Source organism: Callithrix jacchus, chromosome 5 (assembly GCF_049354715.1).
Source record: "Callithrix jacchus isolate 240 chromosome 5, calJac240_pri, whole genome shotgun sequence".
NCBI lineage: Eukaryota > Metazoa > Chordata > Mammalia > Primates > Cebidae > Callithrix > Callithrix jacchus.
Genome location: NC_133506.1, coordinates 72,214,342 through 72,237,044, shown reverse-complemented (window position 1 = coordinate 72,237,044; position 22,703 = coordinate 72,214,342). Strand labels below are relative to the sequence as shown.

General features: G+C 36.6%; 2 protein-coding genes across 3 annotated transcripts in view; one reads left to right on the top strand and one right to left on the bottom strand.

Moving 5' to 3' along the window:
• The window catches only part of LOC108590274 (uncharacterized), a 105,074-nt gene that overhangs the window by 26,293 nt on the left and 56,078 nt on the right, over positions 1-22,703 (top strand). The gene's annotated exons all lie outside the window — the stretch shown is intronic.
• The window catches only part of LOC108591833 (uncharacterized), a 30,419-nt gene continuing 14,947 nt past the window's right edge, over positions 7,232-22,703 (bottom strand). The window contains exons 2-4 of the mRNA XM_054255745.2: positions 11,034-11,143; positions 10,219-10,251; positions 7,232-7,320 (exon numbers count right to left, since the gene is read on the bottom strand). Of these exons, the coding sequence (XP_054111720.2) occupies positions 7,232-7,320; positions 10,219-10,251; positions 11,034-11,143 (232 nt within the window). The remainder of the gene's footprint in view (positions 7,321-10,218; positions 10,252-11,033; positions 11,144-22,703) is intronic.

Sequence of the window (22,703 nt, the reverse complement as noted above, 5' to 3'; positions counted from 1 at the left end):
AAAGTCTCAGGATATAAAATCAATGTGCAAAAATCAGAAGCCTTCCTCTACACCAATAACAGACTTAAAGAGAGCCAAATCAAGAATGAACTGCCATTCACAATTGCTACAAAAAGAATAAAATACCTAGGAATACAACTCACAAGGAACGTAAGGGACCTCTTCAGGGAAAACTACAAACCACTGCTCAACGAAATCAGACAGGACACAAACAGATGGAGAAACATTCCATGTTCATGGTTAGGAAGAATTAATATCGTGAAAATGGCTATACTGCCCAAAGTAATTTACAGAATCAACGCTATCCCCATCAAGCTACCATTGACTTTCTTCACAGAACTGGAAAAAACCACCTTGAACTTCATATGGGACCAAAAGAGAGCCCGCATAGCCAAGTCAATTCTAAGCAAAAAGAACACAGCAGGGGGCATCACACTACTGGATTTCAAACTATACTATAAGGCTACAGTAATCAAAACAGCATGGTACTGGTACCAAAACAGAGATATAGATCAGTGGAACAGAACAGAGGCATCAGAGGCAACACAACATAGCGACAACCATACAATCTTTGATAAACCTTACAAAAACAAGCAATGGGGAAAGGACTCCCTGTTCAACAAATGGTGTTGGGAAAACTGGCTAGCCATGTGTAGAAAGCAGAAACTGGACCCCTTCCTGACACCTTACACCAAAATTAACTCCAGATGGATTAAAAACTTAAACATAAGACCCGGCACCATAAAAACCCTAGAAGGAAATCTAGGCAAAACCATCCAGGACATAGGAGAAGGCAAGGACTTCATGAACAAAACACCAAAAGCATTGGCAACAAAAGCCAAAATAGACAAATGGGACCTAATGAAACTCCACAGCTTCTGCACAGCAAAAGAAACAGTCTCTAGCGTGAATCGGCAACCAACAGAATGGGAAAAAATTTTTGCAGTTTACCCATCTGACAAAGGGCTGATATCCAGAATTTACAAAGAACTCAAACAGATTTATAGGAAAAAAACAAGCCCATTCAAAAGTGGGCAAAGGATATGAACAGACACTTTACGAAAGAAGACATATATGAGGCCAACAATCATATGAAAAAATGCTCATTGTCACTGGTCATCAGAGAGATGCAAATCAAAACCACATTGAGATACCATCTCACGCCAGTTAGAATGGTGATCATTAAAAAATCTGGAGACAACAGATGCTGGAGAGGATGTGGAGAAAAAGGAACACTTTTACACTGTTGGTGGGAGTGTAAATTAGTCCAACCATTGTGGAAGATGGTGTGGCGATTCCTCAAGGCCTTAGAAATAGAAATCCCATTTGACCCAGCAATCCCATTACTGGGTATATATCCAAAAGACTATAAATCGTTCTACTACAAGGACACATGCACACGAATGTTCATTGCAGCACTGTTTACAATAGCAAAGACCTGGAATCAACCCAAATGCCCATCGATGATAGACTGGATTGGGAAAATGTGGCACATATACACCATGGAATATTATGCAGCAATCAGAAATGATGAGTTTGTGTCGTTTATAGGGACATGGATGAATCTGGAGAACATCATTCTCAGCAAACTGACACAAGAACAGAAAATGAAACACCGCATATTCTCACTCATAGGTGGGTGATGAAAAATGAGAACACATGGACACAGAGAGGGGAGTACTAAACACTGGGGTCTATAGGGGGAAAAGGGGAGGGCTAGTGGGAGGGGGAGGTGGGGAGGGATTGCCAGGGGAGAAATACCAAATGTGGGTGAAGGGGAGAAAGCAAACAAAACACACTGCCCTGTGTGTACCTATGCAACTGTATTGCATGCTCTGCACATGTACCCCAAAACCTAAAATGCAATAAAAAAGAAAAAATTAAAAAAAAAAAAAAGAAAAGAAAACATCAATGAATCAGGGTATGATTGGTGACAAAGAAATGATGAAGACAAAGTCAAATGATGTAGCAATGGAGTTACTTGGGGATATAAAAAACTGAAGAACTTGAATTAAAGCTGCTTTGAATCTGATTTGCAAAAAAAAAAAAAAGAAAGAAATAGGTTGTGGTAGATTATAGAATTAAGTCAGCAATAATTACAGAAAAATCAAATCTAAGTATTAAAATCAATCATCATTTTACTTTTCAGGGAATATTAATTCATGTGTATAGAACTACGGAAATGCCTACAAATATTATAAATCTTCATTTAATATTATTGCTAAACTTATGATTGAATTTGTCTCATTTTCTACTTTAAACTTCTACATTAAAATATTTTTAAATAATTCAACTTTAAAGCAATTTCTGGATCAAAACATATCCATGCTGTGATTCTGTAAATGTATAACATCACCACTAGAATCTTCCTCAGAATCCTATCTCTCAACAAAGTAAATATTGCCATTTTAATGCCATTACATTGCAGTAAAATAGAATTGTACCATAATCATTGAAGGTAAGTATTTTAATGACTAATTTCATATTCAGAAATAAAAAAGAATATAGACATTTAAAATACTGAATAACTGAAATTGAGACTAATATTTGTGCTTATTTAAAAATGCATATTTAAGTATATTACAAATGTCAATATGGAGTGTCTAAGATCTAGAAAGGTCCCATAAACTTCATTTTAAGAGTTGCCTTTGTTCCCATTATTAGGTGGGGTTGGTGTTTCTCCCTCAATGTCTTTATAATATTGAAAATAGACAATAGTGATTAATGATTAAGGTCACTAACAATCAAAATAAAAACCAAGCACATCAAAAAAGAAGAAACCACACAATAGGGAAACAAATCCATGCATTACATATGACACCCCATAATAATAAGTACAAGAGAAATGTATACACTTCCTATCTCACAGGAAATGTAATAAAAACAAATATAAGAAATGAAAAATCATTTTTTTGGTATAGTTGTGTTTTTATGCCAATTAAAAATTGATGCAATTTACTAATTACTTTTGAGAATAATACACCAGCAACAAACTCGTTCAGCACATGGGCTTCTTTATCTTGATGAATTTAAAATAAATAAAAGTGGTATTAACTATTCCTGAAGTCCCCAAACTAATGCTATCCTAAAAAATGACTTCAATGCGTGAGACAATTAATGGTGTGAAAGGCTTCAGTGTTTCTATGGACTATGTAAGATACAGAGGAATGAACTGATAGAAAAACATTAACTTAACAGCTCAGCTAAAGTCAAATTCATTCTTATAGAATTCCATAAAAATGTGATTCCTAAATTACTCCAGGAAAATGGAAGAAGGATGACATTCCAGAAGTTAGATACTAGCTATTCAGAATGAAAGCAATTCTACATGTCTAGAAATATGCAATTAAACTTGCCTGTTTCCATTATCAGATGTACTTTGATGATATCTGTCACCTTTATGACATTAAAAAGTTACTGATAATGAGCAATTCTAGTAGCTTAATATGTTTTCAGTTGTAAAACTAAAAACTCCACTGAGAGAATGCTTCCATGAAAACATGTCTCATGTACAATATACATAATAGCATTGCTTTCACACCATGGTAAGCAGAGAAAAAAAGGCACAAAAAGTACACTCTATTATTCATAAATAAAAAGCAGTCAGCTAAACACTTGATAAAATTAAAGATATTTTGCATTGTTCAAAGAAAGTTACAATTTTAAAAACTTGACAACTGGATAAGATTAGGATTCAGTTCTGAGTTTCAAATAAAAATAGTGAAAATTTGATAAAAGAAGTAAATACAAATATACTGATTTACTGATTATATAGTGTTTTAACTTTTTTTTTTTAATTTCCTTGATGTTACTTCTTTTTTTTTTTTTTTTTTTAGAGGGAAAAAGAGAAAAAGAAGGGGAAAAAAAGAAAAAGAGGGAAAAAGGAATATTACTTCATTCCTAAAATGGGTTTCAATAATGGCCGATCAATATTTTGAGTGTTTAAAGTGGTTAATGCATATTTTATGTGTTTAAAATGGAGAACTCTATTGTGTTTATTTGTTCTGGCTCTGAGTTCAAGTCCTGGATATCGTTATCAATTTGTTGTCTCGTTGAATCTAAATCTCATTATGTGTCTTATGTATCTGGGTGTTAAGATCTCTTATTGTTACATTAATCCTTTTACCCTTGCATCCTTGTAGCTTTGAAATCTATTTTATTAAGTGTGAGAATGGCAACTCCTGCTTTTTATTTATTTATTTTTTCTCTCCATTTGGTTGGTGAGTTTTTTTCCATCCCCTTGTTTTGAGTCTTTGTATATCTTTAGATATATCGTTAGATTTTGTGGATAATGTATATTTTGTGTGTTTAAAATGGAAAGCTCTATTGAGTTTATTTGTTCTGGATCCTAGTTCCAGTCCTGGATATCATTATCAATTTTCTGTCTCGTTGAATCTAAATCTCATTATGGGTCTTATGTATCTGGGTGTTAAGATCTCTTATTATTACATTAATCCTTTTACCATTGTATCCTTGTAGCTTTGAAATCTATTTTGTCAAATGTGAAAATTGCAACTCCGGCTTTTTATTTATTTATTTTTGCTCTCCATTTGGTTGGTACATTTTTTTTTTTCCAACCCTTTATTTTGAGTCTATGTATATCTTTGGATATACCGTTAGATTTTGTCTGTATCTTTTGATTGGGAGATTTGGTCGATTTAAATTCAGGGTTGCTGTCAATTGATATTAACTGGCTATTTTGTCCTTTCGTTGATAACAATTCTTCTTTATGTTAATGCTCTTTACTTTTTGGTGTATTTTTAGAAAGGGTCATACTGGTTGTTCCTTTCTGTGTATAATGCTTCTTTTAGAAGTTCTTGTAAAGCAGGCCTGGTGGTAATAAAATCTCTGAGTACTTGCTTGTTCCTAAAAGATTTTATTTTTCCTTCAAATGTAAAGCTTAAATTGGCAGGATATGAAATTCTGGGCTGAAGGTTCTGTTGATTAAGTATATTGAATATTGGCCCCCACTCTCTTCTAGCTTGTAGGGTTTCCGTTGAGAGATCTGCTGTAAGCCTAATAGGCTTCCCTTTATGGGTAACTTGATCTTTCTCTCTGGCTTCCCTTAATATTTTCTCCTTTGTTTCGATCTTGGTGAATCTAATGATTATGTGCCTTGGGGTTGGTCTTCTTGAGGAATATCTTTGTGGTGTTCTCTGTATTGCCTGGGGTTGAATAGTGTCCTGCTTTGCTAAATTAGGAAAATTTTCCTGGATAATGTCCTGGAGAGTATTTTCCAGCTTGAATTCATTCTCTCTGTCACATTCAGGTACACCAATCAAGCGTATATTAGGTCTTTTCACATAGTCCCATATTGCTTGGAGACTTTGCTCATTCCTTTTTATCCTTTTTTCTCTATTCTTGTCTTGTCGTTTTGTTTCATTAAGTTGGTCTTCGACCTCTGATACCCTTTCTTCTGCTTGATCCATTCGGCTGTTTAAGCTTGTACATATTTCACTAAGTTCTCGTGTTGTATTTTTCAACTGCATAAGTTCATTTGTATTCCTCTCTATATTGTCTATTCTCTTCAACATTTCATCGAACCTTTTTTCCAAGTTCTTAGTTTCTTTACATTGGGTTAGAACAAGTTCCTTTAACTCCCAGAAGTTTCTTATCATCCAGCTTTTAAAGCCTACTTCAGATAATGGAACACAGTCCTTTTCCATCAGGGCTTGTTCCGTTACTGATGAGTCCTTTTCCATCAGGACTTGTTCCGTTGCTGATGGGTTCTGATTTTGAGTATACTCGGTCTTCTTAGGCTGTTCTTTTCCCTTCATTGTAGATGAACCGCCTTTCTAATTAGGTTTCTGAGTCGACGTCCGACTTACTGATTCCCAGTGCTGGGATCCGAGCAACCCACTGTGGCGGCCTAAATAGCAGCAATAAGACTGATGGTGCTCTTCTGCCCGGGAATCTCTGGTCTGGCTTCCCTCTTGAGTCCGCAACAAGCGGCTCTGACTTCCCGGAGCTCCAAACTCCGGTCAGTAGGGGAAGCGGTCCCGTTGGCTCTGCATGAAGAGCTGCTGCGCCAAGGCGCCGGCAAAACCACTGCGGTGGCCACAAGAGTCGCACTGGCGACCCGTGGGGCTCCTCCACTGGGAATTGGCTAATCGGTGAGTGACGAAAATTCGTCTAAAGATGTGGCGTCCTCTCGTTCTCTGAGCTTTCACTGGGAGCTACAATCCTGAGCTGTTAGTGGTCGGCCATCTTGGATCGATCTCCGTGTTTTAACTTTTTTGAGATGGAGTCTTGCTCTGTCACCTAGGCTGGAGTGCAGTGGCATGATCTAGGCTCACTGCAACCTCTGTTTCCTGGGTTCAAGTGATTCCTCTGCTTCAGCCTCCCAAGTAGCTGAGACTACAGGTGCGCACCACCAAGCCCAGCTAATTTTTGTATTTTTAGTAGAGGCTGGGTTTTGCCATGTTGGCCAGGCCAGAATCTTTTAAGTTTTAAAATCCTTTCAAGAGCATTAAACATTATGATACATAAACATAATAGGGACTTTAAAAACAACAACAATAAAAAGTATGCATTTCAATTAGAAAGATGGGGAGAAATTATGATTGACAATAAATGTCAGAGTAATACTGAAGTGGGATGAAGAAGAGAAACTTATAGTTAATTGCTTTATTTTAGGAAAAAAATTTAATGAAAAAATGATCATGGTCTATAAACATTTTAATGGAATTTATATTCTGTTCTGTTTCTTTTCCTTTCTTTTTATTGTATTTGGGCTCTGGGGTTCATGTGCACATCCTGCATCCTGCAGGATTGTTGCATAGGTACATACATGCCATGGTGGTATTTCTTTATAATTTGCTTCTACTAGATTCAAAATCCATGGCAGAAGGAGCTAAAGCTTCAACAAATCTTTACTCAGAATAACACATGAGAAAATACAGTTTTCTAGTAGGTACTCATTAAATCTTTTTGAATAAACAAAAAAGTGAATGCAAAGCTGGGTAAAGGTTAGGTGTATATCTTGGTCAAGGGCACTATCTATAATTCTAGTTTGATTTAAACAGCAGAGAAAATATTCAGCCAGTTGGGTAAATTAAATATTTTGACACATTGCCTAGACAGCTTAAGTAATACCTATTCATTAATAAAATTAGGTAATTTATCTTAAAGTTAGTGCTGAAAAACAATCTATTCTTCATTTTTCATTTATAAATTTGGAGCCTAAAGTCTTATGTAAAATTGAAAGTCATACTTGAAAACCTTCACTTATTTATTTTAGGTACACAGACCTGCCTTGACCTCTTCTCCCTGCTTTTCTCCCCCTCTGCTCTTCCACACGCTCAGTTTCTTCATTAACTTCTGCTCTTGCACAAACAAGAGTAAAGGGAAATATTAAGACCAAATAGGTTACTCTTCAATGAAACTAAACAAATAAGAATTTCTAAATTATTCGTAATGATAAGGAGACCAATATTGATTTATTTATTTAGAAACAAAGTCTCTGTTGCCCAGACTAGATTGCAGTGGAACAGTCACGGCTCACTGCAACTTGCATCTCCTGGGCTCAAGTGATCCTCCCACCTCAGCCTCCAGAGTAGCTGGGACTATGGGTATGCACCACCATGCCTGGCTAATTTTGTAATTTTTGTAGAGATGAGGTTTCACCATGATGCCCAGCCTGGTCTTGAGCTCCGGAGCTCAAGAGACCTACCTGCCTCAGCCTCCCAAAGTAATAGGATTACAGGCGTGCACCAGGTAAGCCACTGAACCTAGCCCAATAGATTACTTTTAATAAGTTTTTGACATGCTATAGAAAAGTAAATAAATTTACTGGTTAATTCTCACATTTTCTGCTTTCATGATGACTTTCACTTGTAAAAGAGAAATTGTGACTTTTAAAATATCTGTAATATGGATAACTGGGATTATTGAGATGGAGCGAGACTCCATCTCAAAAAAGTTAAAACACTATATAATCGGTAAATCAGTATATTTGTATTTACTTCTTTTATCAAATTTTCACTATTTTTATTTGAAACTCAGAACTGAATCCTACCCAGTGGATAACTGGGTAAAGTAGGCAAAATATCTATAAACTTGGTTTATTACTAAAATATAATGTTATATAACTTTTCTTCTAGAAAAACAGGAAATGACATTATAAAATGTTCTTTTTACAAAATGGCAGTACATAAAAGTTAGAGAAAAATAAAATAATAATGCCTTATAGTTGTTTAGTACATTGTACTTTCTATATTGCTCTTATTTTATTTCTCTGGTTCTAAGCAAAGAGAAATGGCTAAATATATAACAGACTAAAATATAAAATAATCAAAATCATAAAGAGTTAAATCATGATTTGCTCATATTTTGGCTATTGGAAAGCATTTGAAAATAAATATTTCAATACTTTAATTCTAAAATAATGCCATTAAATTACAACTTCTCACAATTAACTTTTCAGGAGATAATCCAAACATAATTTGATCTAGACCATCTAATTTGATCTAGACCATCTACTGATAATCTATTTTGTGTTACTAAATATTAACTGAACTTGAAGATTTCTAAAAGAGATATTGTATATCTTCTTTAAAACTAAAAAATTACATAATCTACCGAAGTTTCAATATCAACATTTATGAAAACACTTTTAAAAATCATCCATACTTTTTATGTAAAACAAAACTCCTTTTATTTCATACTAAAAAAGATAAGGGAGGTTTTGGCTCCTCTTTTATGAAATAAAAAAAATGGAAAACTCACAATTGGGGACTTTAAAGGAAAATTGTGGTTTTACTTAACTTTATAGAGGAAAAAACAATGAAAAAGAGAATCTTTGTTGAGAAGCCCATCAGAAACTTCAACAACCCGACTTTTGGTATTAACAATAGGCTCTGTCTCCTGGTATATTTATTATTACAAAAAATAGAGCTACTTATATTTCAATAGACCATTGCTACAAAAGATATTAAAAATTCAATTAAAAATGTGCATAAACTATGGTTTCTGACTTTGTATGACAATAAATGATGTTGAAACTCTATCTTTAAAAATATTGAAGAGACAAAATGTTCCATAAATACTACTAAACTTTCCTTGGGAAAAGTAATTTAAAATTATATGCCCTTAATCTTATGCAAATAATTAAGAGCTATACAAATGCTGTGAATGCTTTTCATCAGGCAGTGTGACAGACCATCAGTCACAATAGCACTGGATTGTTCAAATTTATGGTACTTATAAATAAAAAGAACCACAAAACAGAAGTTGACCATCATCCAGTTAATAAGAATACAACTTATATCAACAAGTTATATAAGACTACAAAAGTATTGCTGCTCAAATGCAGCACACTTACAAATTTGTAACAAATAGGTTACAGAAATATGAGTTTTAATATAAACATATATAAAATGACAAGATTATTTTAGTGATACTTTGTATACTGTTTGAGATAGCTTTTCCCTTTTTAAATAAATATTTCATGCATTCATTCAACAAAGATTCATTGAGGGTCTATAATGTGCCAGGCAGTATTCTATGTGCTGGAGATTTATCAGTAATCAATCAAAAGTTTTTAAAGATACAAAGTTAATTTCAGATTTCCATAATTGGTAGAGGATTTTGTATTGATCTAGCAAATGTATGACACTCCATATTTCACCATTCAATATTTTCTTCTGAGTCACAGTGTTTGATGATAAAACTATATTATATTTAACTCTGACATACTGTAAGCAGTCTCACTACAACATGAAAAATGATGTTGAAAACACAAACAACAATCACTATCTAATTCAACAACTTTCTTTTCTAGAAAGCCAAATTTAATAATTAAAAATATCATCATAAATACAAAATGAAATATATGATGATAAATATAACTACACTATGTGTACATCCTCAATGATGTAAACGCAGACTGCAATTGACATCTTTGATTAAAGTCTTACTCCAAATCTAGTATTCTGGTTGCAAGGTACACGAAAATTTTATGAAAGAGAACATTTTATCTGGTCATTTAAAAGAAGTTAAACTCTGCATTCTTACTTGATGAATCAAAGAAATTTAACTCTTTGGCATAATTTCCAAGTTAAAAAAAAGTTGAATACTTTGTCTGATATCATAAAACAAAATAATTTTACTGTATATGTCTATACAATGAAGGGACATCAATTGCAGTTTGGTTTATTTTTGCTTACTAGCACCCCAAAAGGCTGTTAGCATAAAACAAACCCTCCTTTATGTACAGACCTTCATAAGGTTCTATCTCCTTGACTCCATTGTCTAGGGAAAACAAAATCAAAACAAAAACAAAACAAAAAAGGGAACCAAAGCACAGGGGTTAAAAACAACAGAAATTTCCAAAGGTACAGAATGTATTATCTACTAGAGAAAAGTTAAATGATTTAAATATATATGTATATTTGCAAAGCACATCCAATTACCAAATAAAGGGATCATTTTAAAAATGATCTTAAAAATCATTATATTCACTTATCCATGCTTTAAGAGGTTCTTTATCCAAAAATTTATAGATGTTTGGGAAGTATGTTCATGTGTGTGTCAGGAAATAGTGCTTCTTATACAAAAATGTAAAATTAATAAAAACATCAGTACAACATGCATCTTTCATTGTATATTCATGATGACCTTTTTCTTGTTCTCCAGTTTTGAGAAGGATCACCATTGTTGTGCATCAGCTAACCAGTCCTTTGAAGTGTGTGAAAATTGATTTGGCTAGTTACTAATACACTTTATATAACTATCAACAATTACATAAACTTAGTTGTAGCAAAAAGATATTATCCAATTGCTTATTTAAGAGTATTATGTTTATATTTTAAGATGCATTTATTTAAATTTTAAAATGTGCAAGAGCAATAAAGATACCTTATTTTACCTGGAAATATTACAAATTTTTATGCAAAAATACATAATATTTATAAATATAACTATTATCAAATACAGACAAGGCATACAACTAACACAAAGGTGGTAAGAAAATCTTGATTCACCTTAGCTTCCATGTGTATTTCCTAAACAACATAATTAGAAATAAAACTTACTTCTCTCCAGTGTTCCCTTTGGTGGAAGCTGTGGAAGCTGTCGGCCCCTTTGTCCTGCCAGTGGAGTACTTGATGGGCTTGTCTGGACACAGCCAGTATGAGGATGAGACCTAAAGAAACACCATCAATATTCATTTTCAGTACAATGAGTTACATATTTTTAATAACTGCATTTGGTTCATATGATAGCTGTATAAGCACAATTTGAAAAGAAGTTTAGCCACAGATTAAAAAGTTAGGAAAACTGGACAAAATATGGATATTTGAATGACTAAATAGCAAAAGATGTTTATTTTTGGTGTAATATGCATACATACACATACATGCACACAAAACCCTATAGTAAAATCCATGGAATTATTAATGTAAATTAGTATTCTATCCATATGAAAGCAAGAGGAGAATTTTGCAGCTCAAGAAAGAAAAGGTACTACTTTTCTTTCTACCAGATTTCAAACTTTTAACACTAACCTTTTTCCCTTGATCCAGAGATTTTTACTCAGGCTTATATTAAATATCTCTTCATTAGAAAACATCTCATGAAAGTACAAATAAAACCCTGAACAATTCAAGATTCAACTAAACAAAATACTGGTTAATACATAATATTAGTATTGATAGAAAGAAACTAAAAAATCTAGTTTTATTTATAATCATTATGATGATTTGAAAAGTGATGTGTAATGGACACAGATAGTTTCTCATTCTGTAGGAGAAGAATGACAGTTAATGAGGGAATTTACCCATGACTCCTGATTAATGAGAATCACAAAACAAATGCAGTCAGCGCAGTTAATAAACAGATTACAATGGTAGCCACACACTATTTATATTCACTGAATAGTGTGTTTACATTGAAAAGGTTAGTATCGATTGTTACTAGTGATCAGCCAAAGATGACAGAAGAGACCAGTTAGCTGCTGGGAAAATAAAATGGTGTGCTAGTGGAGCAAAGGGGAAGTTTAGTCTGATTGACTGATCTTTCACCTCGATAAGGCAGGTGAAGGAGGGGCAGATCTTCCGGTCATTAATGAAGGTATCGACCTCATGAGGTTTGTATTAGGACGTTCAGTGGATCTGGAGCGGGTGGTGGTCCGCTCAAGGAGAAGCTGTTGTTCTGTTGATCTGGATCTGTGATGTGGCTATCTGCTGCTTCACAATCCCTGAAATGCTAGTCAAAATGGCTCAAGCCTGTAATCCCAGCACTTTGGGAGGCCAAGGCGGGTGGATCACGAGGTCAAGAGATCGAGACCATCCTGGTCAACATGGTGAAACCCCGTCTCTACTAAAAATACAAAAATTTAGCTGGGCGTGGTGGCGCATGCCTGTAATCCCAGCTACTCAGGAGGCTGAGGCAGGAGAATTGCCTGAACCCAGGAGGCGGAGGTTGCAGTGAGCCGAGGTCGCGCCGTTGCCCTCCAGCCTGGGTAACAAGAGCAAAACTCCGTCTCAAAAAAAAAAAAAAAAAAAAAGCAGCTCAGTTGATCTTTAGTGCCCTTCTGCTATTTGGTTATGATGTATCGAACTGATTTTGAAAAAGGTAATTGTTTAAAATTTTGGAGTATGTAAATCTTTTCTTTTCCCCAACATATTCTGAGCAATTTCAAACTAAAGAATTTCTTTTTTTTTTTTCACAACAAAAGTTGAATTTTATTATTATTTTTTTTTTTTTTAATTTTTTATTGGATTATAGGTTTTGGGGTACATGAGCAGAGCATGCAAGACAGTTGCGTAGGTACACACATGGCAGTGTGCTTTGCTTTTCTTCTCCCCTTCACCCACATTTGGCATTTCTCCCCAGGCTATCCCTCCCCACCTCCCCCTCCCACTGGCCCTCCCTTTTCCCCCCAATAGACCCACTGTTTAGTACTCCCCTTTCTGTGTCCATGTGTTCTCATTTTTCATCACCCACCTATGAGTGAGAATATGCAGTGTTTCGTTTTCTGTTCTTGTGTCAGTTTGCTGAGGATGATGTTCTCCAGATTCATCCATGTCCCTACAAACGACACGAACTCATCATTTCTGATTGCTGCATAATATTCCATGGTGTATATGTGCCACATTTTTCCAATCCAGTCTATTATCAATGGGCATTTGGGTTGATTCCAGGTCTTTGCTATTGTAAACAGTGCTGCAATGAACATTCGTGTACATGTGTCCTTATAGTAGAACGATTTATAGTCTTTTGGATATATACCCAGTAATGGGATTGCTGGGTCAAATGGAATTTCTATTTCTAAGGCCTTGAGGAATCGCCACACTGTCTTCCACAATGGTTGAACTAATTTACACTCCCACCAACAGTGTAAAAGTGTTCCTTTTTCTCCACATCCTCTCCAGCATCTGTTGTCTCCAGATTTTTTAATGATCGCCATTCTAACTGGCGTGAGATGGTATCTCAATGTGGTTTTGATTTGCATCTCTCTGATGACCAGTGACGATGAGCATTTTTTCATATGATTGTTGGCCTCATATATGTCTTCTTTCATAAAGTATCTGTTCATATCTAAAGATTTCTTAAAAAAACAAAATCTGCCTTTCAAAGCAATTCTCAGTGAAGATAACAGTTGCTCAGTTATAATAAACAACAAACAAAACTGCCTGCTTTCTAAAATAAATTCCTTAAATGGAATATGTGAAATATGTGAATTATTCTATTTTTAAAGAATTCGATGACTTTCCTAACATTTTCAAGAGTGACGAAAACCACATAAGCATTAATTCTGTAGCACCTGAAGCTGTTCATTACTATACCAATTAAGATATAAAAAGGCTTTCAGAAAACACTATATACCTGAACATTTAAACAGAGGAATCAAGACAAAGTTATAAGAAAATAGGGTGACTTTGAAGTCTGTAGCCATATTTAAACCTTAATCTACAAGAAAAATCACTCTGCAGAGAACTGGTTAATTGGCTGTCTATTGGTGCACATTAGCTATGCCAACTGATTCAATTCAGAATGGGTATTGATTGAAATAATAATTCTGGAACAACATGATCTCTTTGACCACAAATAAATCTAACACCAAAACTTACTCCTTGTTGAAGGAAGTATCCTTAAATTTGAGCAACCTCTCATTGTTGACCTTTCTATCCTTGGAACCTAGCATAATACTTTTACATCTAACATGATCAATAAATGTTTTCTAATACCAGCCCCACAATTTGGGAGACAACTTTAAAAGCACTAGCTTTGGCTCCAGAATTCAAAAGTAAAACATATGCAAAATCATATTTCAAATAAAACTATTACCTCACCATCCTGTTGTAACCACAAAAATGGAAATGTTTATATACTATAGTCAGGAGAGCATTAGTCTCCCTCAAAACTAATGTTTCAATGACATCCACGTTACCTATAAGTTATCTCAACCTTATTTTAGATAATGAAAAATGCAAGCAATTAAAGAAAAATAAGGAAAAAAAAGGACCTAATTTCCCAGATGTCATGAATTATATGGCAAAATTTTGTACTAGTTGTCATTAGATTCGGTGACTTTAGAAAGTGAACATTGGCTTTATTGTACGCCATATCTTGTGAGTATTTTACATTTTAAAGTCTAGGGTAACACAGAAGTCAGAGCATCTGTAAATACTTTTAAGTCCATATCCTATCATGTGATTGACTTTCTAACGTAAGTTTAGTGTTTGCATATAAGTCCATCCAGAACATGTCAAAATAACTGACACTAAATGTAAACACACGTAAAACATTTAACTACTAGTGTGGTTAAATGGCAAGAGAAATGAACATGTTGCCTCATAGCGTAAATATCATAGTTGTCTTTTCATTTCTGAAAAGCTATTTTAAAAGAACACTTTTCTTTAGAAATAAATGTGTTCAGTAGTTTGCTACGTGTTTTCAGTCTAACATCTTTATAAATCTTCATCACAAAAAAACAGAAACAAAGGGTATATCTCTCTATATATTATTACCTAAATTGCATAAAACCTATTTATAAGAGTACTGTCTTTACATTTATTTTAAAAAGTTCTTATTTTACATTAATAATAAACATGTTATCACATAACAAAACTTTATGAAATAGCTACAATTACCCTAACAGAAATTTAGACTAATCCTTCATTTATTCATCTACAATTTCATTTATTCTGATTCCATCAAGAATTTTTTCCAGGTGAAAAGTAAAGTAAATTTCAGAATATGCCGTTTCACTTATTTGTGAAGAATTATTTTTAATAAATGAAAAATATGGGGCCAGGCGTGGTGGCTCATGCCTGTAATCCCAGCACTTTGGGAGGCCAAGGAGGGTGGATCACGAGGTCAAGAGATCGAGACCATCCTGGTCAACATGGTGAAACCCCATCTCTACTAAAAATAAAAAAAATTAGCTGGGCATGGTGGCACGTGCCTGTAATCCCAGCTACTCAGGAGACTGAGGCAGGAGAATTGCCTGAACCCAGGAGGCGGAGGTTGCAGTGAGCTGAGATCGCGCCATTGCACTCCAGCCTGGATAACAAGAGTGAAACTCCGTCTCAAAAAAAAAAAAATGAAAAATATGATTATGAGTGAAATCTAGATAATCATTTTATTTTTTTAATTAATTAATATTTATTTTTGTTTTTTTATTGCATTTTAGGTTTTGGGGTACATGTGCAGAACATGCAAGATAGTTGCATAGGTACACACATGGCAGTGTGTTTTGCTGCCTTCCTCCCCTTCACCCACATTTGGCATTTCTCCCCAGGCTATCCCTCCCCAGCTCCCACCTCTGCTGTCCCTCCCCTATTCCCCCCAATAGACCCCTGTGTGTAGTACTCCCTTCCCTGTGTCCAGGTGTTCTCATTGTTCATCACCCGCCTATGAGTGAGAATATGCGGTATTTCATTTTCTGTTCTTGTGTCAGTTTGCTGAGAATGATGTTCTCCAGATTCATCCACGTCCCTACAAACGACACAAACTCATCGTTTTTGATTGCTGCATAATATTCCATGGTGTATATGTGCCACATTTTCCCAGTCCAGTCTATCATCATTGGGCATTTGGGTTGATTCCAGGTCTTTGCTATTGTAAACAGTGCTGTAATGAACATTCGTGTACATGTGTCCTTATAGTAGAACGATTTATAGTCCTTTGGATATATACCCAGTAATGGGATTGCTGGGTCAAATGGAATTTCTATTTCTAAGGCCTTGAGGAATCACCACACTGTCTTCCACAATGATTGAACTAATTTACACTCCCACCAACAGTGTAAAAGTGTTCCTATTTCTCCACATCCTCTCCAGCATTCGTTGTCTCCAGATTTTTTAATGATCGTCATTCTAACTGGCGTGAGGTGGTATATCAATGTGTTTTTGATTTGCATCTCTCTAATGACCAGTGATGATGAGCATTTTTTCATGTTTGTTGGCCTCGTGTATGTCTTCTTTGTAAAGTGTCTGTTCATATCCTTTGCCCATTTTTGAATGGGCTTGTTCTTTTTTTCTTGTAAACCTGTTTGAGTTCTTTGTAAATTCTGGATATCAACCCTTTGTCAGATGGGTAAACTGCAAAAGTGTTTTCCCATTCTGTTGGTTGCTGATTCACTCTAGTGACTGTTTCTTTTGCCATGCAGAAGCTGTGGAGTTTGATTAGGTCCCATGTGTCTATTTTGGCTTTTGTTGCCAATGCTTTTGGTGTTTTGGTCATGAAGTCCTTGCCTACTACTATGTCCTGAATGGTTTTGCCTAGATTTTCTTCTATGGTTTTTATGGTGCCAGGTCTTATGTTTAAGTCTTTAATCCATTTGGAGTTAATTTTAGTGTAAGGTGTCAGGAAGGGGTCCAGTTTCTGCTTTCTGCACATGGCTAGCCAGTTTTCCCAACACCATTTGTTGAACAGGGAATCCTTTCCCCATTGCTTGTTTTTGTCAGGTTTATCAAAGATTGTATGGTTGTAGATATGTTGTGTTGCCTCCGATGCCTCTGTTCTGTTCCATTGGTCTTTATCTCTGTTTTGGTACCAATACCTTGCTATTTTGACTACTGTAGCTTTGTAGTATAGTTTGAAGTCTGATAGTGTGATGTCTTTTGCTGTGTTCTTTTTGCTTAGAATTGACTTGGCTATGCGGGCTCTCTTTTGGTTCCATATGAAGTTCATGGTGGTTTTTTCCAGTTCTGTGAAGAAAGTCAATGGTAGCTTGATGGGGATAGCGTTGATTCTGTAAATTACTTTGGGCAGTATAGCCATTTTCACGATATTAATTCTTCCTAACCATGAACATGGAATGTTTCTCCATCTGTTTGTATCCTCCCTGATTTCGTTGAGCAATATTTTGTAGTTTTCCTTGAAGAGGTCCCTTACGTTCCTTGTGAGTTGTATTCCTAGGTATTTTATTCTTTTTGTAGCAATTGTGAATGGCAGTTCGTTCTTGATTTGGCTCTCTTTAAGTCTGTTATTGGTGTATAGGAATGCTTGTGATTTTTGCACATTGATTTTATATCCTGAGACTTTGCTGAAGTTGCTTATCAGTTTCAGGAGTTTTTGGGCTGAGGCGATGGGGTCTTCTAGGTGTACTATCATGTCGTCTGCAAATAGAGACAATTTGGCTTCCACCTTTCCTATTTGAATACCCTTTATTTCTACTTCTTGCCTGATTGCTGTGGCTAGAACTTCCAGTACTATATTGAATAGGAGTGGTGAGAGAGGGCATCCTTGTCTAGTGCCAGATTTCAAAGGGAATGCTTCCAGTTTTTGCCCATTCAGTATGATATTGGCTGTTGGTTTGTCATACATAGCTTTTATTACTTTGAGATACATTCCATCGATACCGAGTTTATTGAGGGTTTTTAGCATAAAGGGCTGTTGAATTTTGTCGAATGCATTCTCTGCATTAATTGAGATAATCATGTGGTTTTTGTTTTTGGTTCTGTTTATGTGGTGAATTACGTTGATAGACTTGCGTATGTTGAACCAGCCTTGCATCCCCGGGATGAATCCTACTTGATCATGATGAATAAGTTTGTTGATTTGCTGTTGCAATCGGCTTGCCAATATTTTATTGATGATTTTGGCGTCTATGTTTATCATGGATATTGGCCTGAAGTTTTCTTTTCTTGTTGGATCTCTGCCGGGTTTTGGTATCAGGATGATGTTGGTCTCATAAAATGATCTGGGAAGGATTCCCTCTTTTTGGATTAGTTGGAATAGTTTCAGAAGGAATGGTACCAGCTCTTCTTTGTGTGTCTGGTAGAATTCGGCTGTGAACCCATCTGGACCTGGGCTTTTTTTGTGTGGTAGGCTCTTAATTGCTGCCTCGACTTCTGACCTTGTTATTGGTCTATTCATAGTTTCAGCTTCCTCCTGGTTTAGGCTTGGGAGGACACAGGAGTCCAGGAATTTATCCATTTCTTCCAGGTTTACTAGTTTATGTGCATAGAGTTGTTTGTAATATTCTCTGATGATGGTTTGAATTTCTGTGGAATCTGTGGTGATTTCCCCTTTATCATTTTTTATTGCATCTATTTGGTTGTTCCCTCTTTTCTTTTTTATCAATGCGGCTAGTGGTTGGTCTATTTTGTTGATCTTTTCAAAAAACCAGCTCTTGGATTTATTGATTTTTTGAAGGGTTTTTCGTGTCTCTATCTCCTTCAGTTCAGTTCTGATCTTAATTATTTCTTGTCTTCTGCTAGGTTTTGAGTTTTTCTGATCTTGCTCCTCTAGCTCTTTCAATTTTGACGATAGGGTGTCAATTTTGGATCTCTCCATTCTCCTCATATGGGCACTTATTGCTATATATTTTCCTCTAGAGACTGCTTTAAATGTGTCCCAGAGATTCTGGCATGTTGTGTCTTCGTTCTCATTGGTTTCGAAGAACTTCTTTATTTCTGCCTTCATTTCATTGTTTATCCAGTCAACATTCAGGAGCCAGTTGTTCAATTTCCATGAAGCTGTGCGGTTCTGGGTTGGTTTCTGAATTCTGAGTTCTAACTTGATTGCACTATGGTCTGAGAGGCTGTTTGTTATGATTTCAGTTGTTTTGCATTTGCTGAGGAGTGCTTTACTTCCAATTATGTGGTCAATTTTAGAGTAGGTGTGATGTGGTGCTGAGAAGAATGTATATTCTGTGGATTTGGGGTGGAAGTTCTGTAAATGTCTATCAGGTTTGCTTGTTCCAGGTCTGAGTTCAAGCCCTGGATATCCTTGTTGATTTTCTGTCTGGTTGATATGTCTAATATTGACAGTGGAGTGTTAAAGTCTCCCACTATTATTGCTTGGGAGTCTAAGTCTCTTTGTAAGTCATTAAGAACTTGCCTTATATATCTGGGTGCTCCTGTATTGGGTCCATATATGTTTAGGATTGTTAGCTCTTCTTGTTGTATCGATCCTTTTACCATTATGTAATGACCTTCTTTGTCTCTTTTGATCTTTGTTGCTTTAAAGTCTATTTCATCAGAGATGAGAATTGCAACTCCTGCTTTTTTTGCTCTCCATTTGCTTGGTAAATCTTCCTCCATCCCTTTATTTTGAGCCTTTGTGTATCCTTGCATGTGAGATGGGTTTCCTGGATACAGCACACTGATGGGTTTTGTTTTTTTATCCAGTTTGCCAGTCTGTGTCTTTTGATTGGTGCATTTAGTCCATTTATATTTAGGGTTAATATTGTTATGTGTGAATTTGATACTGCCATTTTGATGCTAGCTGGCTGTTTTGCCCGTTAGTTGATGTAGATTCTTCATTATGTTGATGCTTTTTAGCATTTAGTGTGATTTTGGAATGGCTGGTACTGGTTGTTCCTTTCTATGTGTAGTGCCTCTTTCAGGAGCTCTTGTAAAGCAGGTCTGATGGTGACAAAATCTCTGAGTACTTGCTTGTTCGCAAAGGATTTTATTTTTCCTTCACTTCTGAAGCTCAGTTTGGCTGGATATGAAATTCTGGGTTGAAAGTTCTTTTCTTTAAGGATGTTGAATATTGGCCCCCACTCTCTTCTGGCTTGTAGAGTTTCTGCCGAGAGATCTGCTGTGAGTCTGATGGGTTTTCCTTTGTGGGTGACCCGACCTTTTTCTCTGGCTGCCCTTAGTATTTTCTCCTTTATTTCAACCTTGTTGAATCTGATGATTATGTGCCTTGGGGTTGCTCTTCTTGCGGAATATCTTTGTGGTGTTCTCTGTATTTCCTGAATTCGAGAATTGGCCTGTCTTGCTAGGTGGGGGAAATTTTCTGGATAATGTCCTGAAGAGTATTTTCCAGCTTGGATTCATTCTCTGCGTCCCCTTCTGGTACACCTATCAAACGTAGGTTAGGTCTCTTCACATAGTCCCACATATCTTGGAGATTTGTTCATTCCTTTTTGTGCTTTTTTCTCTAATCTTGGTTTCTTGTTTTATTTCATTGAGTTGATCTTCGACTTCTGATATTCTTTCTTCTGCTTGGTCAGTTTGGCTGTTGAACCTTGTGCATGCTTCGCAAAGTTCTCGTATTGTGTTTTTCAGCTCCTTCAATTCATTCACATTCCTCTCTAAGTTATCCATTCTTGTTATCATTTCCTCGAATGACTTCTGATATTCTTTCTTCTGCTTGGTCAATTCGGCTGTTGAAACTTGTGCACGCTTCGCAAAGTTCTTGTGTTGTGTTTTTCAGCTCCTTCAATTCACTCATATTCCTCTCTAAGTTGTCCATTCTTATTGTCATTTCCTCGAATTTTTTTCAAATTTTTTTTAAGGTTCTTAGTTTCTTTGCATTGATTTAGAACATGTTCTTTTAGCTCACGGAAGTTTCTCATTACCCACCTTCTGAACTCTGATTCCATCATTTCATCACACTCATTCTCCGTCCAGCTTTGTTCCCTTGCTGGTGAGGAGTTTTGTTCCTTTGTAGGAGGTGAGGTGTTCTGGTTTCGGGTGTTTTTCTCCTTTTTGCGCTGGTTTCTTTCCATCTTTGTGGATTTATCCACCTGTCGTCTGAGTAGTTGCTGAGTTTTCGATTGGGTCTCTGAGTGGACGCCCAGATTGTTTATGATAAAGTGTTTCTGTTACTTAGTTGTTCTTTTAACAGTCTAGCCCCTCTGCTGTAAGACTGCTGAGGTCCACTCCGGGCCCTGCTTGTCTGGGGTACACCTGTAGCAGCTGTGGAACAGTGAGGGATGCTACCAGTTTCTTCTTCTGATATCTTTGTTCCAGAATGATGCCCACCAAATGTCAGTCTGATCAGTCCTTTTTGAGGTGACTCTTTGGATATACAGAGGTCAGGGAGCTGCTTGAGGAGATGGTCTGTACTTTATAGGAGCTCAAATGCTGAGCTCTGAGCTCCATTGATCTTTCAGGGCTGTTAGGCAGGTATGTTTAAGTCTGCTGCAGCAGAACTCATAAAACCCCTTTTTTTCCTCAGATGCTCTGTCTCAGGGAGTTAGGACTTTCTTTATGAGTATCCGTTGCACTGTCCTGCCCAGCTAGGAGGCAGTCTAGTCACTATTTGCCTGGTTAGGCTCTGCCCTGCTGCTGTGGGGTCCGCCCTGTTGCCGTTGGGTCCGCCCTGCTGTCATGGGCTCCGCCCTGCTGCCAAGTGTAATTCCCTGTAGTCCTGTTTATATGGGTGTGGTTAAAACTGCTGTGGTGTTGGTGGCCCACCTCTGTATTAGCAGAGTCTCTCTGTTATGGGGGGTTGCCTTTGCAATGGCAGGCTGCATCAGCAATGGGAGTGTACCTCAGGAGGGGTGGAATGTCTCGGTAATGGCAGACGTCCCTCCCCCACCGAGCTGCACCGTCCTGGGTTCTGCTGTGCCCGCAGTGAAACTCTCAACCCCGAATGTTTCAAATCACTGTTTTGTTTGTCCCTTTGGGGGTGGGACCCGCCGAGCCTGATCACCTGGCTCCCTGCCTCAGAGTCCTTTTTTTTTTTTAAGTTGCATGGTTGACTCTCTCCCAGGTGTTTCAGTTTCCTGCTGATAGGGCACCAGGATCTGTGTGATTTCCTGTGCAGCGACCCACTGCGCTGGCTCAAACGTCACTTCCTGGGAATCTCCTGGTCTGGCTCACTGTTGAAGTCCCATTTAATCAGATGGATATGCTAATCTGCCCTCCCAAATCTCAGATTGCCGGTTCAACAGGGCACCCAGACCAGTGAGTTTTGTGTGGAGTCCCGCTGTGCCGCGGCTTCGACCAAAACAGCCACGCCAGCTGAAACAGCTGCGCTGGTGTCCTGTGTCTCTCCTACACCTGGTAATTTCCCTGCTCTGTGGGCAACAAAGATCCATCTGGAAATGTGGCTTGTACTCACCCTCTGCGTCTTCATTGAAAGCTGCAATCCCGAGTTGCTCCTACCACGCCATCTTCTTTCCCCCCCCAGAGAATTATTTTAAATGTGATGCTATGTCCTATGTCCTCAAAAGGAAACCATTATGTGTAAAACAGAGGTCACTCCTTAGTAAGTAGCCCTTACTCAAAAAAATCTCTTTATAAAAAATTTGTTTGAAAATTAATTAATCTTTTACATTTTATTTATGTATTTCCTCTCCCTAATACAAAGTATATATTAAATAAATGCCATAGTGTGAAATGAAATGAAATGAAAAATGAAAAGAACCACAGTAGAAGGTAGAAATTTCCCCAAATTTCCCAACACAGTTAAGGGAAACAGAAGGCTACAGCATTTGAAACTTTGATAGCATATACAGAAGGCTGACACAGGCTTCTGCTTCCAGAATTGGATAAAACTAGGTCTGACTA